General features: G+C 35.6%; 1 protein-coding gene across 5 annotated transcripts in view; it reads left to right on the top strand.

Annotated features, from left to right (window-relative positions):
• Positions 1-17,745, top strand: part of FBXL17 (F-box and leucine rich repeat protein 17) — a 304,415-nt gene that overhangs the window by 13,952 nt on the left and 272,718 nt on the right. For all 5 annotated transcript variants that reach the window (XM_072860234.1, XM_072860233.1, XM_072860236.1 and 2 more), the window contains exons 3-4: positions 756-1,013; positions 1,702-1,833. In XM_072860234.1, the coding sequence (XP_072716335.1) occupies positions 756-1,013; positions 1,702-1,833 (390 nt within the window). The remainder of the gene's footprint in view (positions 1-755; positions 1,014-1,701; positions 1,834-17,745) is intronic.

Genomic DNA, 17,745 nt, shown 5'->3' with positions numbered 1-17,745 from the left:
TGTAAGCTTGAGCATGAAGATTATCTTATGTTTCTTACCTGCTTTGTAGGACTGGCTTCTCTTAAAAGTATTGGCATGTTAGCTAACTACAATGTGTACAGGTACAAAGTGGATAGAATCTTCTTTCTTCAAAGGAGCTCTGGCAAAAGAGTTCATGTATTTGTTTTAATGGTCTTTCATATACTAACACCTAAAATATGCAAGTATTCTGTTTTAAAACTGAGCAAATAACAGGAGGAAACTTTTGGGTTTTAATTAGCGCTTTTTCTGTTGCTGTGTTCTTTCCTTCTCACCCCTTTCACTCACTGCTACCTTAGGTGACGGTTTTCCATTAAGACCACCGTTGTTACCTGCATCACTGTATTTGTCTGCTGGCACCTGGTTTTGGATGATTACCAAAGCCTAAGTAAAAACCTGTGGCATTTCAGAGACATATAAACCCTTTACTTTTCTGTAAATGCTACCTTAGGTACGTTAGTAGAGTGCTGCTATAGAAGGGCAAGCAAATCCTTTTCTTCTAAAGGATGCAGAATTCTTTGTCTAAAATATGAAGATCTCTCCAAGTGTTGGAGCAGAATTCTTTAAAGATAACTGTAAAACTGATTATACAAGTATGCTTTTATCTTGCAAGACAAATCTTTTCATTCTCCCAATAGCTTATGGAAACGCATCTTACAAACAGTAGTTTTTGTGCTAATGAAATTAAAGATGTTTATGAAAAAAGTTAAATTTGAATATTTGGATTTTCTTTGCAGGTCACTGATGAGCTGTTGGAAAAGATAGCATCAAGAAGCCAGAATATTACTGAAATCAATATTTCTGATTGTCGCAATGTATCTGATACAGGAGTGTGCATATTAGCAATTAAATGTCCTGGACTCCTAAGGTATACTGCCTACAGGTGTAAACAGCTTTCTGACACCTCTATTATTGCAGTTGCCTCTCAGTGTCCTCTTCTTCAGAAAGTGCACGTAGGCAATCAAGACAGACTCACTGATGAAGGCCTAAAGCAGGTAACCATCCATTCCAGAAATTTCTTTTGTAAATTTAGTATCTTTCAACTTCTTACTAAGTGCAAAAAGGGACATGGAAGAAGGTACCCTTCTTGCCAATTGCTGCTTGTTCTCTAGGGACTGTACGTACTTTTTTAATCCAGGGATTAAATGATCCCTTTTATAATGAAATCTCCAGTTTGACATCCTGTACTTCACCTCTGGCTGATTGAGTTTTCCTGAGCTTAGTTGCTATTTGGAATCAGTATTTAAGTAACTCTTTTGCATCATGAAAGCTGAAGGTGACTGAGATCTTAATTTGTTAGGCATGCAGGAAGGTTTCATCAACTGTCTCTCTTGTATTAGAGGAGCATTTAGGGTAAGCTGTGAAGTAGTTATGTTAAATCAAATACGCTGTCAATGGTACAGGCGTTGTTAGCTACTTATATATATACCCAATAAATAAGTTAGTTCTTATGTGCTGCTTTGAGTTCCGTTTTGATGACTGTGGTTAGCAACTTAATTTTGTCATGTATGTAGTTATAATCTTTCTTGTTTGTGTGTAGTACTTACAAAACCTGTAAAGAAAGATAATTTTTAAAGAGGGGTGAAGAAGCAGAAAGAAATCTTAACTCTCAGCTCTCCAGTCAAATTCTTTTGGTCTTTTTCCTTTATTCTTAAATACTTGCTTTGATTTCATTAATTGCAGCTAGGTTCAAAATGCAGAGAATTGAAAGACATTCATTTTGGGCAATGTTACAAGATCTCGGATGAAGGAATGATCATTATAGCTAAAGGCTGTCTGAAGTTGCAAAGAATATACATGCAAGAAAACAAATTAGTAAGTACAAGTCGTTATCCTCCCCCACCCCCCCCCCCCAGCGTTTTCATTGTCAAATCTTTCTCTTGCTTTGTGTCCGTTTAAAACTTTCTTCTGAATAGATGCTTTTTTGCAGTGAATTGCTTAAAAATGTTCTCTAGCTATGAAAATGTAGGTTCTACAGAGATGGCTCAGAAGATGACTCAAAGTACAAGTTAAGCTAATGCTCTTCCAGGTACATATTAACTTTTGGTTTTGACATGACATTCCAGGAGTAATTGTTTGGGAGATGCCTGATTTGTGTAGGAAAATACTTAGTCCATATGGAATGTTTCTTTTGTTTATACCAGTATGTTTTTCTATGGTAAAAAGTGCAAACTTACCTAAACTAAAAGATTTTTGGAGGTTGGGTTCTTGACTACAAATAATACACTCTGATAATCTTCTCTTGAAGTCTGTCACTTTCTCTTCAGGATGCAGTAGAGTAGTGTGCCTGTACTAGTAGAAGGAAGTTGTTGAGGACTAGTAAAACTATCTTATGTCCTAATTATAAGCAGTCTCTGAAATGATGGTTTCTAATGTTGAAAGCTAGTATCTACTAAACGGTATAGTAGAGTGCGGGCTTTTATTTTTTTTATTTTTTCTTGCAACTAAGTAGAAAAATCTGCTTGCAGTTGAATTCTTAACTATCAGCTAATGTCGGCGTTATAACCTTTAGTTTGAAAACTGCTGGACTGGAACAAATAAATTGCGTTTGTAAGAAAACAGCATACCTTGTACTCAGAGTCATTTGATACTTGTCTTCAAATAGACAAACAGAGAGTAATGCATAAGATGTTTCGTTTGAGAATGGTTTCTGTTTAAAAAAAACCCAAACAAACATTTATTGGTTTTGATCAGAATTGTAGGAAGTTGAGAAATAGGAGATAATGGCCAAAACTGAGATCTCAAAATAGTTCAAATGCAGAAAAAAGGGTGTGTGCCCTCCTCCCTTATCAAAACAAAATCTTGAGTACTGTCAAAATTAGTCCTTGTAATATTTATCTTAATACGTGGAAGATATTTTAATTTAAAAAAAAAAAAAAAGATAAATGAAAGTTCTGAGAAACCTGGAAGGAAAGCATACTCCTGCAAAAATTAACTGGAGAAAGGTAGGGAAATTCAAAGTATTACTTATCCTTGAATGAAAGAGGAAAAACTTGTGCATATTCAAGGTTTGCATAATCGTACATGAAAGATTACTTAATTGTACTTGAAGATTATTGTATGCTACAAAGTGCATGATCATTGGAAAATATGTGTGTGTTTGTTTGGCCTTCCTTATAGATACGTCTCATTGCCATTGAAGTTTTTATTCTTTTTATAGTCTGAAATGTAACCTAAGAAGTTAACATTACAATTGTTAGTACTTAAAAATTCTGTGGTTTTATTATCTGAAATGTCATCTAAGTTCTCAGTTGAAATGGGACATAGGAAGTATCTTCTTCTTTAAGATAATCAGGAAGGATGTTCTTCACTTGCACTTTATTTGGTCGCCTTCATTAGTGGAAATGTGACATTAATTTTTAATTGGAAATAAGACAAAAACATGTACTCTCAAATGTAGAGGAAACTTCTTTTAATTATTTCATCACTTCTGAAGATTTGTCAAGTGACTTATCAAAACTAACCCTTTGCACAATTTTTCATGAATGTAGTTTTTTTAATGTCTAATTTTATTTAAAGCTGCTGCCCAATCTTTATTTTTCAGGAAAAAATAAACTTGTGGCAAAGTTGATTTAGCTTTGTAAAGTCCAAATTCAGCTCCTTAAATCTTGGTTTCTAGAAAAGTAAACGTGAAATAATTCATAAAGCTATTATGAACTCCAGGGTGTTGAATCTTTAGAATAAAATAACACTTGAATGATTCCACTAGATGACAAAGCTACAGAAACTGATGTGCTTTCCCCTTGCTATGGGCAAGAGACTTTCAAATCTTGCTGGAAGTGTAATTTTATGTGATGAACCAAGACAACTTGTAAGAAGTTCTCACGCAGTTGTAAAATAAAAATTTTCACCTTCCAAAATAAATAAAAAAAGGTAGGAATTGTTTAATGCTGCAGAGTTAGCTTAAAATGGAGTAATAGTTGGTGAAAAATGATAATCTACTCTTTGATATGTCAAATTCTGTGGGTAACTTTTGTTTTTAAGACTGCTTTCTAAAATACAACCACTGTTATTATTTGCTGTGGCACGTCTTACTTCCTACTGTTTTGGTGGAGAAGGTGGTTTGGGGGAAGTGTGTGTGTTTTTGAAATAAGTAAGTATTCATTCTCTGAAATCAAAATATTCTGTGGCAAGAAAAGTGTACTTGACATACAAGGGCTTGGTTTGTGTATTTGAAGTTCATAGATTGTCAGTCTGGTATAGGAAGAAGACTCCTGGACCCCCGCCTTTTTTTAAACAGCTTCTGTAGCTTCCATGTAAATACTGTAAATTGAGTCTGTGTGTGTTGTTTTTTATTTTCTTGTTTCTTCCTTTTTCAGAGGTGCTCAATCATGTGACTCTTACAGGCAATTTCTATTAATTTCAAAATGTGTAGTCCATTATAGATGGTACATGATGGCTGGGTTTTCATGTAGGCTTGTCTCAGACTAATGGATTTTATACTTCAAAAATACATCTATACAGAGGCAACCAGCAGCTAGATAATGCCTTTGTGTTACTTTAAAAGTGAAATGTGGATCAGGCAACACAGTTCAGTTGCTTCATCTGTTGCTAAGTAACTCCATTATCAGACTGCTGAGCAGAAACAGAAAGAAGAATTTATGTTCTGATTGTTTAATATACTAGACATTTCACAGAAAAATGAACCCTTTCCTTTCTTTGAAATGCTGATTATGTCATGGTAATAAGTGAAAGCTGCGAATAATGAACGAGTGCAAAGGATGTCTGAGGAAAAAGTTAACATTGCAAGGCTAACTTAACAACACAAGGTGGTGGTTTGCATAACTGCTTATGATTTGTATCTCCTCAAAATATGTTTATTTTTCCTCTGTCCTTTGCATGGAAGAGTAATTGTATGCAAAGCCTCTTTTCTGAAGCATGCTGGCCAAATTGGGAACCTAGTGAAAAAAAAAATATAAAATTGCAGGACTTATGAAGTATGCCAATATGTTGAGCTGTCTTTCCTTATCTGTCCCCAGGCAGTCTGATACAATCAAACCATCTAACAGAAATTCAGTGTAAATGGAAGAACAGATTATAACTCTGTCCAGACAAAACTAGGATATTTCCTGGTTTCTTGGTTGAGTTTAGTTGGACTTCTTATTTTATGGTCATGGCTGGAATTGAATGCTATGAGTATAACTTCCGTGTTTGCCTCATATGAATGTTGAACGTGAATAAAGCTGGTGGAAGATGAATTGGTTAATTTCACTGTTAACTTTCTACCAACTCCTTTTTTGTCCTTCCACCCCAGATTGACAGTACATAGCTTCAGCTGAAAAATCAGAGAACTGCTCCACACTAACATGCAGTACTCAGAGACATGGAGTGGGGCTATACTTAACCTGAATTGTCAGGGAAAATTAACACTTTTCATTGCAGCCTTCCCTAGAAGAATGGAGCCCTAAAACTTTTTAAAGGTTTTGTGACTTCTTCATAGAGAGATGCAGAATAAGTTTGTGAATACAGTGCACCCAAAGGGAAGGATTGCCCCCAGCAGCAATTTTGTACAATCAATGTGTAAACTCTCCATTTCCTCATTATGAATAGAGTAGACCTAGATTTGGAGCTCCATTTTAGAGCTGGGAAAAACCTTCTCTGCTTAACTACGTTGATTTTACACACTGATTTCTTCTTCATTGCCTTTCCTTAACTGAGTGATTTAGTGGCTAAAATTATAATACAATGGTTGCTGAAACTTAGCAGGTGGGAGTTAGATTTGTACCTCCCTATTCCACCAAGCATGTGTGTGTTTTCATGGTGAATTAGATGTGAATGAGGAGAAGGGGCTTCTAAAGATGAAGGAAGATGGAGTTTTAGATACTATAACAGGATGACATAATTCCTATCTTTATGCTTTCTTCCCTTCCTCTCTTTTCCCTTTTTCAAGCTTGTTTAGGGGTAGATGGGGAAATAATACTTCAACTAAGCTATTACAGTTGGAATACTGGGAGCATTTCTCCCTTTCCAATAAAATGATCTTGTGAAGTAGATGGCTTAAAGATAAATTGTTTGTCTGATGGTTCCCAGATATGTTCATTAAGATGGTTATAGTCTAACTTGACCACGTTTCTAGTTCACGTTTCTGGTTGTTTTTCTTTTAACTCTGTCCAGGAACAGTGTCTACTGTGAGTGGAGGACATTTCAAAATAGCCAAGTTTGGGGCCAGTTGGCAGTGTGTTTGATAATCGTTTTTTCCACGCTCGATGTGTGAGAACACTTCTATAGTAAATATTTTACATATAATTACTTAATGGTGATTTTAAAGATGAGTATTCTGTTAGTGTTCTGCCCACCTTTGCAGTTTGTGGCAGATAATACAGAGTAGAAATTCATGTTGACAGTGATGGTATGCCTCGTAGAAGCTATAATGCTTAAGATATGTGAATAATACACTTTTTTAGTTTCAGTAAAAAAAGAATTAAGATAGACTAAAACAAACATTTTGGTTTTATGTCATATAATTACATACTTAACATACCCTTTTAAAGCATTGACTGGAATCAACCTATTATAAAAATCTATAGGACAAAATAAACTTAATTTTCATGTTTTCTGAATAATCACAGCATAGTGTAATCTGATTTATTTACCCTTATGTGTTTTACTGATATTCCCCCCGGCCTTGACTTTGGAAAGCAGTTCTCTTTCTTCTTCGTACATGTCAGCTACAAACCCCTTATTTCAGTAGTGTGCCCAAAGGCCTTTGTGCATGATACAGGGCAAACATGGAGAGGAGTACTTTGCTTTGAGTTTAGTCCAGGCAAATTGTTTGAGGAGAAAAGTCAGTATTATGAGGCGAATGAACTGTGCATCATCTGATGATGTGAACTACTGAAGTTTAGAATATATAGAAATAACTTTTAAACTGGTAACAACTAAATGAAAGAGACTTTTGGGGAAAAATACTCCCAGAGTGTGATTTCCCTGCCCTCCCCCTCCCCCACCCCAACATGTTCCGTATACTATTTCAATTTTTACATATAATTACTTACAACTGTTCTTCCACTTGGAGAAATTTCAGAAAAAGGATTGTTTTCACATGCTTCTTTGTGAATACTTTCTCAAAATACTTTCTAACTAGCTTATTTCATTGTTCTGAGGTTTTGAAGAGAGCTATAGTTGTTCCAGACTTTTCCCTTTCTATTTTTTGTTTTAATTAAAAACTCATGTTTCCAGGAGAGTGTTGCTGGTTTTCTTTGTAGACACAGAGTGCACATAGGACTACTTACTTGCTAAACACATGCATGCATATTAAGGATGATGCCAATACTGAGATTGATTTCTTTACTGTATATCATAGCTTTGGACAATGATGATTCATCTTCTGTCAAGTATTAAATTAGAGCTTTCTAAAGGAAAAACTCCTTACAGATGACATTGTTGGTAGTGTTCACTAGTAATGATAAAAGTCCCTCTTGTATTTTAGTTTGTCAAACATGTTATGTATGCATCAAAACCTACTAATGTACTGTAAAGAGAATGTTCAGTGCTTTAAAAATGCATTGAGTAACTATACTGAAACTAAGCTGAGATATGGGAAAACATGCTTTCATGAGAACTGTTTTGAGATGTCTGTTCAGTATTAAAAGCCACATCAGAAATTTAGCCTTTCAATAAGCTTTTCTTCTGAAACATTTACTTTGTTCATTTTTACAACAAAATAAAATGGTTTGATCAATTCTTCAGAAATCTAACGGATACAACCTTATTTCTCAGAGTTTGATAATTTTCAGGTTGTTTTTTTTTGTTTAGAACTGTTGCATTTTGATTTGGGAAGCTTCTGTAATACAGTTGTGGTAAGACATTCATGCCAAATTTGATGTTAATAGAAGAAAAAAGTGAATAATGTGTGCTCGTGCATAAATATGTATTTGCTGTAAAGGCATTTGAACCACTATGCAGGTGTCAGACTTTTATTTTCTATATAAATGTTTCTGTAAATAATCTGGCAATAAAGACAATACGCTGTGGTCACCCTTAGGTGGCGGTATTTACTTTCTCGTGGTAACAGGTCTTTCAGTCCTTGCTGTAGTGAATTACCGATACACAGCAGATAACTTGTGAATATTGTGCTGGTTCCACAAATCCTGTTTTCTCTTTGGTTCGGCTGCCAGGATTGCTGTCTAAGTAGTTCTTAAATGTCTTCAGAATGTTAGTATAACAAAGCTTACTCAACTAAATAGCATTTGACTCTTGCAGTGTAGTTATGTGTATTCTTACTGAAGCATTTGAAGAGGTTTGCTTTGTGTAGTTCATTAAATATTAGCAAAGAGGAAGGAGAAAACTGATAGAATTTTGGGACACTGTAGGATATTTTGTGTTCTTTTAAAATAGAATGAGTTTGAAGAGTGTACGGTGGAAATGTATACATCTTGGAACAGGTTGCCCAGAGAGGTGGTAGATGTCTCATCCCTGGAAACATTCAAGGTCAGGTTGGACGGAGCTCTGAGCAACCTGATCTAGTTGAAGATGTCCCTGCTCATGGCGGGGGGGTTGGACTAGATGACCTTTAAAGGTCCCTTCCAACCCAAACTATTCTATGTTCTATACTAGATATACTGAGTATAAAGTGAATGAGTTGAAACTAACCGCTGCTGGAGGTCCTGAGCGAAACCTTGGAGAAAACCAACTATTTTTCCTTGATTTGCTTTTTACTTATTCCTAGATTATACCACCTTCTGCAATGATAACGCAGTTTTGAACTTGTGGCTTCTTAAAGGCAAAGAATGTGTCTTCTGGGATTGTGCATTTAGGCATACAACACAGGAAACTTTGCTTTTTGAAGCAAATTATTTTATGTGCACCCTTGTCTAAGAGTGTGGATTTTCTTATTTACTGCATTAATTTTATTTTTTAATAGTGTAAAACAAAAGTACTTCAAATGTCTCACTCTTCAGTTATATTTCAAGGGTATGTGTTGGGGAGGCAAACTAATTCTGGTTAAGTCCTTGGTGTCAGATGAATTAGGAGCCCCTTAAAGTAATAATTTTCAGCTTAATGCTTAACACCACATTTTGGGTTTTAAATGCAGTACCTTAAGTTATATTGAAAATATTTTTCTAAGTTGGATTGTTCAAAAGACATTTTATTTCTGCAGGAGGAGATTTTACTCAAGAGTTGCAGGGTGTGGGTTTTTGTGGTTTTTTTTTCTTGTTTATTTTTAGCCTTTGGTAATGCTTTCGTCTTTTTGTATGATTTCTATCCCCCGTCCTCCCCTCTCCAAATATTTGTCTTCAATGGGGAAACTTTGTATTTAAGCAAGTGAAATAAAATTCAATTTTAACATTAATTCAGTGTTTGTGAAACTCTTCAGACTGACAGCATTGGAAACTGAAGTCCTCTTTTTGTCCACTAAACAGGTACAGCGTGAGCAGCAGCAGCAGTGCAAGCTTCACCCCACTGCCCCACCAAAGTGCTGCAAACCCTGACCTAGAGAGTGACCTCTAGCAAGGGTTAAGAGGCTTGTTCAGTCTCCATGCTCACTCAATCGTTACTGTGGCTGCCAACGGGAGTACCCATTTGTGATAGTGGATAGATATCCACATCACAAAAGCACCAGGAACTGGACTGAAAGCACCAGCTTATTTCATAAAAACTACCGACCATCTGTCAAATGGTTTAACTTCAGTTACCACAGACCTGGGCCACTGGTAGAAGTGAATGGCTCTATGTCCCATTGCCAATTTCCCGAGTTCAGTCTCTTTATAAATGCTAGTGCAGCTTCTTTATACTATATACTATACAGAAACAAAATGTACAGACTAATTTTCTTGTAAAGCTAGTTGTATACCCCTTTCAAATGCTTGACTGTGCATGTAAATATGATGGCTTAATAATAAGGTCAGCTATATGGTTTCACTACTCTGTGCTTTTTTCTTTTTTAAACAAGTACTGCATTAATTGAGCTTTTTAACCAACTATTCGATGTTGTGAGTTGACTTGTCATGTACAGTGTGTGTGTGTATATTTACGTTTTAAAAGCAACAAAGAAGTGGAGTTGTAATATATTGTTGCATTAATTATGTTTTTGGACTCTTAGGTTACATGTGGTTTGATTAATGGCTCCACCTACCCTACAGTTTAAAAAACTTTCAGTTTTAATATTTATATAAAATTAGGTGTTATAGCACTTACAATAATTCTTTAGGCTGTAATTTGATACCACTTATGAATATTTTATGTATAAAAATGTGTAGTAGATACACTGTAAATTAACATAATGACAAAGAACTGAGGGATGGAATAAAATAGGGGTGAAAAAGTGGCTGATGCAGAACTCTTTTCTACTTTTTGGTCAACATAAGATGATTATTCATTTGACACTTGCAGTTGATATATTTTGCATACAATTTTAGAACAGGTTAAATATGTTTGTTTATACATTCAAGTGATGTCTGCTCATGCCTCCACATTAATGACTGGCACATTAGTGAACTTGTACACCAAACCTACAAAGTACTGTAATGAATAATATTCTCAATATTGAAGATTCAGGTACTAAAAATCCAAATGGATGGAGGTAATGTGGAAAACCTGAAAACAACCTACAAGCAAATTGCAGCAAAGTGGGAGTTTTAAATATAACTCAATTTTTATGCTTTCTGTATAGTTATTGAAAGAGCCATTGTATATTGTAATACACACTGAAGGCAATGGCAGTATTATAGGGTATTTCTGTATTTCTAGAGAATATAATGTTTTGTTTCTATTAAGCGCTCTGTTAAACTGCAAGTAGAAAGTTAAAATGTAATTAGTAGTAAGTAGATGTAAGTAAGAAAGTAAAATGTAATTAGCTCAGAAGATGCCCATACAATTTCTTTACTGTTGTATTTTGTCTAATTTGACCTGTTAGTATTTTATGTAAAAAGAATTAATGTAAGTAAAAGCAAATTAATAGAAAGTTGCAATAGCACATTGCCTTCAAAAGAAGCTTTTACTGAAGCTATAAAACCTGTAAAAATATGTAACTGCTATACTGAAAAAGATGTATGCAGTGAAATTATATTTTTTTTTCCTCTGGATTCCAGTAATTAATAAATTTTCTCATAAAATTTATGCTTCAATCTGCTTACTGAAGTGATAAATTGTTACTGAACTAAGCTAAATGTTTAAGTTTGATTATGTAGGGTAGATTTAAATAAATTTTAATGGACATAATAGATCTTTAGCTTAATTAAAGTGTAGGCACTTTTTTGGGGTTTTTGTGGTTTTGTTTTGGGGTTTTTTTGGTGGGATTTTTTTTTTTGGCTGCTGTTGCTGTTGAACAAGTTATTTGAGCTTTTAATCTATTTTAAAAACTTGGTGACCAGGGATTTGTAGCTGAATATGGAGCTTTTTTGATTGTTTGAAATATTCATATTTAATTGCCATTTGGGTCCATGTCCAAGTATTATTGCACTACTTTAGTGAAGAACAGAATTCCATGATACTAGAGTGAAAAATCTTTCCACTAACATATATGTTTTAATAGAATGTGTGCTGCTAGATAATAAAGTCACCTAAATTCAGTTGTAACAAAAATATTTGATTTCTGTAGTTTTTTTTGGGAGGGGATGGGTTGTTTTGTGTGTGGTTTTTTTTTAATCTAGTGATGTTCTGTGGCAAATAGGCCGCTTGCAAACTCCAGATGAATCACTTGTAGTTCTTCATTTGTTAAGTCAGTATCTTGACCCATGTTGTACTTGATAAAAATCTTCAGCCATTCACTTAAGATAGCAATAAATCAAAACTGATAATATTGCTCCCAGTGGGCTGTGATGCTTCTTACTGAAAGAGGTTGCAAGTATGATGCTGTGAAGCAAATCCTGAAAACTGTCAGTATCATTATTTTAAAATGGTGGTAATTTGCATCCATCAAGGTAATACAAATATGCTTTTATTTGTGTAGGACAAAGACAAGATTATGTAAAAGTAATGAATGACAGACAGGCATCTTTGTTTATATCATCTGTTCCAGCAAATTCCAGTTGAACTTTTTATCTCTATGAAGCTAGAAAAATGAACTTGTCAAATCTGTGAAGCTGGATGAAAACACTTTGTTTCCCAAAGAACTTGACTGTAACTTTGCAGAGCTTAAAGTTTTAAGTATGAGAGATCAAACCTTGTATGCAGTTAGGTGTAATGGAAGTAAGTTCCACAAATGTCTACATTTCCTCTTCTCAGGCTGCTATAGTGGCCAGTATCTGAGAACAAATATATTCATGTTCTCTCATGGATATCTTGGGATGCTCTTCCAAGTAGTTGCATACAGCAAAATATTACATTGTTGGCACATACATTACAGGGCAAATTGAGTGGGCATGGAGAATGAACTGCTCAAAGTATCCTAAGTACTGTCTTTTTTGAGTCAAGGTTAAATTGTAACTTTTGAACTGCAATATCAGTGCCCCAGATGCATAAATTTTTTTATTTACACTTACCTGAAGACTTTTCATTGTAAGTTTGTCATCCATATCTAAACCTGGTTTTGGTGTTCCACGTTTTACGTGCTTTCATCATCCTAGAAATTCCAGCCTTATTTACTGTAGAATTTGCTATGGTCTTTCTACTGTCATTGTTCTTTTTATCCAGAATGCTAATGCTTAAACTCTGTGCAGGCTCTAGACAGGTACCATTGTACTTACTGTAGCTAATCTTGAACATCCTCTTCTGCCTTTCAGAGCAATGTGCAGCTTTGCCTCAGTATTTTTCCCAGAGTCCTTAACTTAGTCTTCCTCCTTTCTTCTGTTTTGTATCTTAACTTTTTATTTTTTAATCTTTCCCATATTAACCATTTGAAAGTTCTGTTGTGTCTGAAGCTTTCCGAAAGATTGTCTTGCTGGTATGGTCTTCAGACACCAACTTGTGACTGTCTTCTGGTCTCCTTGCTCCATTGCATCCAAATGGTTTTTTTGTCAATGTGGGGTTTGTACCTTCCTCTGATGTTATGTAGAAATTATTTTCTAAAAATATGAAATTACATTTAAACCTCTTAAGTTTTTCAGGGGTTGAGGGCTATAGATATATGTCTGTCCAGGACATGAACGCATGAGTGCATACTAAACTGACCATAGGAATGATTTTGAGTGTACTGGTTTTGGCTGGGATAGAGTTAAATTTCTTCATGGTAGCTCATATGGTGCTAGGTTTTGGATTTGTGACCAAAACAGTGTTGGTAACTGAGGAAGGCCTTCTCTGCTTCTCATACCACCCCACCAGCGAGCAGGCTGGGGGTGCACAAGAAGCTGGGAGGGGACACAGCTGGAACAGCTGACCCCAACTGACCAAAGGAATATCCTACATCATACGGCATTGTGCCAAGCAATAAAACTGGGGGAAGAAGAAAGAAGGGGGGACATTCGGAGTTATGAAGTTTGTCTTTCCAAGTAACCATTAGTGTGATGAAGTCCTACTTTCCAGGAGATGGCTGAACACCTGCCTGCTGATGGGAAGGAGTGAATGAATGCCTTGTTTTTCTTCGCTTGCATGCACAGCTTTTGCTTTACCTATTAAACTGTCTTTATCTCAACCCACAAGTTCTCTCACTTCTACCCTTCTGATTCTCTTCCCCATCCCACTGGGGGCAGCGAGTGAGCGGCTGTGTGGGGCTGAGCTGCTTACTGGGGTTAACCCACAACAGTGGAAAAGATTGTGCTGGTGTTCCGTCTCCTACCAGTTTGGTAAAATTATAAGACTGGTTTAAGAATATTTTCAGTATAAACTATGAAAATGTAAATTAGAAAAAATCTGGGTTACAAAATTACGGTGAAAAGATCAGATGTGAATGAAGTATTTATTTTTTAATATTTTTCTGCTTAAACATAGAGAAAACGTGAGCTGTGCTTAAGCTGAAATGGAAAACAGTAAAAACATTTTGAAGGGTCAACAAAAAATGGTTTCTACTGTTACCATTATGTAACTAGTACTTAAACGTTGGAGGACAGCATTGGTATTTGGAGGGATAATCTATACAAGAAACAAGAGTAAGTTTGTTTCTTTTAGGCTTCAGAGTGGTTAATTGATAATGAAACAAACACGTGCACATAAACGCTCTGAAATGAAGTTGCCTTACTGGTAAGGACTTAAAAAAAAAAAAAGGCTAGCTAGCCTGTATAACTTGATATTCCAGCTCTTAAGAGATGAATGCTGTGTAGGATAGATGAGTATCTGTAAGCTCACTAGCTGTTTGTATGCCATTTGTGAAAAGCAATCACAGGCTATGGCTAAGTTCTGCAAAACGGGGTTTGTTGCAAGGAATCGGTTCCACTGCGTGCTGCCGCTTTCTTCCAATGTGCTGTCTCCACTGTTCTGACCTGGGTGATCTCAAGCTGTGGAGTGGGGGGCGTTAAAAATTAGTAGTTTTCTGCTGGGTTGATAAGCTGAGCTTAAGAAGGTAATAGGTAAGCAGCAGGGCTGATGTAAGGGCAAGGAGCATGCTTGAGGTTAAGCAGGAGTGGGCAGCTGCAAACTGTTACGATAGCTTTACTCGTTCATTAAACAATACTATGAATTCTGAGAACTTCCCCATACAAAAAAAAAAAAAAAGCGAGGTTCTCACAAAGTATTTTCCTCTCTCCCAAAAGAAAAAAGTACTGGTTTTGTTAAATGTAAGCCAATGGGCCTGCTTTGATGTGAGTGAGCGTGCAAAGGCAGCTGCAGTTTTCCAGAAGACTTCCTCTGATTACTTCCAAGGATTGCATTTTTACAGCGATGATCGCACAGTCACAGTGTTGCTGTTAAAGGTGTAGCTGTGCCTCTGCTATTGTGTCCCTTATTAACACAAATGTCACATGCCCAAAAGATTTGTTTCTAGGCCTTGTGTGTTTGGAGATGTTAGACTTCTGATGCTCTGTGATTTTGCACCAGAGGTAGAGTTAGCCAGTTTACTTCAAGTCAGGCTTTGTAACAAGAATGTAGTTCTTACAAAGCAGGTGTTTACTTTGCACAGAATGTCAACTTTGCTTGCAACTCTTTGCATCTGTGCAGTTCTCTTTTATTGTATTTCCAAATCTGTTCATGTTTGGAGACATTTTATAGTTTTTAAAAGACTATTATAAAAGTAGTTTTGTAGTTTTCTGTAAAATTGTTGTAATACTTTTTAGTACTTTGTTTGATTAACTATTTAAAATAGTGAAAATTAAAGTTTTGGGTTGCACTGAAGTTGTCTGATTTTTTTTTTTTTGGGGGGGGGTGTCATAGCTGTTGTTCTTGTGAAGCCTCTTGAAAATACTAAGGACTACTTAAGTATATAGAGAATACCTATACTGTCTACCACGAGTAAGAGGTTTGTGATTGTATTCTTGAAATTGGATGATTTCAACACATGCTATGTACATCTGTTTAAAATACAGTTATTTCATGAAAACATGATTTTCTAGAATGAAATAGTGGTTGAGAATTTCTGTGGGTTTAGGCATTTTTGAAAATACCTTAATGGTGGATACTTCAGAAATTTGTATTTTATATATTTCAGAACAGCTGTACGTAGTATCATTTTCTTCTGTTTTTAGTACTTCCCATTACATCTCAGAGTATCTTAGAAAATGTCGTCTTCCTAGAGAAGTCATTCTTGTGCTAATGTCTTTTTTTAAAATGTCTCTTAGCACTGAAAAGTCTGAAAAGCACTGTACTGTTCCTGCTGCTCAGAGATGATAATTTCTTGAGATTTTGAAGTATTTGCAACAAACTTTCAGTAACAAATGAGTATTGCAGTGCATTTAATGAGATAGAAATTGTATGCATTTGAGCTAAAATTGTTTACAGTATGTACATCTTGTAGATGTTCTTTGCCTTTTGGTTTTTTTTCTACAATAGAAATTTTATTTCACTTGGGAAGAGTATTGCAAATAAATTATTATGGAAGGGTTGCTACAGCTGACCTTTTGTTTTTTTCAGTTGTGATACTAGTCCTCAGTGAAATGATGTGAAACTCGTGGAACTCACGTGGCTGTAGAGATTAAGTGGTTGATTTTTTTTCTTGCTGGAAGAAAAGAAATCTGGACAGTGGATTTTAAACTTGAGTGATGCTACTTTGATACTTATGCTGTTGTACAAACTGAAAACAAAGAACATTCTTTTCTTGCTGCTGCTTTTACATGGAAGTAGCCATTCAATCAGCGGTATCTTGGACTGTTGGAACAGGTCTAATATATCTGTGAATCTATACTTTACTTCCCTAAAATAAAACTTGTGTGAAGTAATGCAAATACTTGCCATATTAAATTTTTTAATTTTTTATGCTAATGTTGTGGTTTAGTCCCAGTTGGCAATTAAGCGCCACACAGCTGCTCGCTTCCCCTTCCCCCCTCACCCGGTGGGATGGGAGAGGGAATCTGAAGAGCCCAAAGTAAGAAGACTCGTGGGTTGAGATAAGAACAGTTTAATAATGGAAATAAAATAATAAAGCAAGAGCCACACACGCAAGCAAAGCAAGGAATTCATTCACTCCTTCCCATGGGCAGGCAGGTGTTCAGCCATCTCCAGGAAAGCGGGGCTCCATCACGCATAACAGTTACTTGGGAAGACAAAGGCCATCACTCCAAATGTCCCCCCGCCTTCCTTCTTCTTCCCCAGCTTTATATGCTGAGCATGGCATCATATGGTATGGAATAGCCCTTTGGTCAGCTGGGGTCAGCTGTCCTGGCTATGCCCCCTCCCAGCTTCTTGTGCACCTGGCAGAGCATGGGAAGCTGAAAAGTCCTTGACTAGTGCTTAGCAACAACATTGCTTAGCAACAACTAAAACATCAGTGTGTTATCAGCATTATTCTCATCCTAAATCCAAAACAGAGCACTATACCAGGTACTAGGAAGAAAATTAACTATCCCGGCTGAAACTAGACAGCTAATTTGGCATTTGCTAGTAATTTGCTCTGATCCTATGAAGATGATGATGGTACAGTTTCTACATCAAATTAGACACAAGTAGAAGATTGAAACAAATACTTTAAACTCTTGTTCTCAAACTACAGTTATTTTTAAGGAAAAATCCAAGTACATTTTAAGTAAGTGTTTTAACAAGAAATAACTAAATCTGGATATCTATTTTGACCATTTTTCTCCATTTTGAGCTGTTTACTTAGTAATGCATAAAAAAGTGGTATCGTGACACTAATTTCATGATTCGTAAGGTTTAGATATTTTTGTGTCTGCAGAACAATTTCTACTTGTAATTTAGTATTGGCTTTTAAGTTTGAAGATGAACAAGGTGATAGAAGTACTAAAGCATATTAAAGATACTAAAAGTATACTAAAACAGTTGAAAACTTGTTTGTGGTGGTATAAACAGTTGTGATCTGAAAGGTATCTCTGATTGCAGTTGGTTTACGTTCAGATGCTATTAGCTGTGCAGAAATCTTTGTAGTACAGTGTATATATATAAATGCTCCACCATTTTAGCATGTTATTTGAAGAACAAGAATTTAAATATTTCACTCTATAATCTTATTGGTTTTGTATTTTTAAAGAAGATTTGCAAGCAAAAATGTAATATTTTTGTCCAGTAGTTCAAAAACAAATTTTAATAGATTCTTTTTTGAATTAAACATGCTTTATATCTTTCTACTACTGGTATTTGTAGGAAATGCTGTTTTGAAAGAAGATAAATTTCAATGCATAATAAAAGCCAACAGGCAGATCAAAGATTTAGATACCTTGGCGTAAGACTTTGTGCCCAAAATAAATTGTTCCTTTTATCTGGTAACTCTGTTAATGATGTCATTCTTTATGTATCAAATCTGCCCTGCTG

The sequence above is a fragment of the Ciconia boyciana genome, chromosome 4 (assembly GCF_034638445.1).
Source record: "Ciconia boyciana chromosome 4, ASM3463844v1, whole genome shotgun sequence".
In the NCBI taxonomy this organism is placed as follows: Eukaryota; Metazoa; Chordata; class Aves; order Ciconiiformes; family Ciconiidae; genus Ciconia; species Ciconia boyciana.
This window is presented reverse-complemented; position numbering and strand designations above follow the sequence as displayed.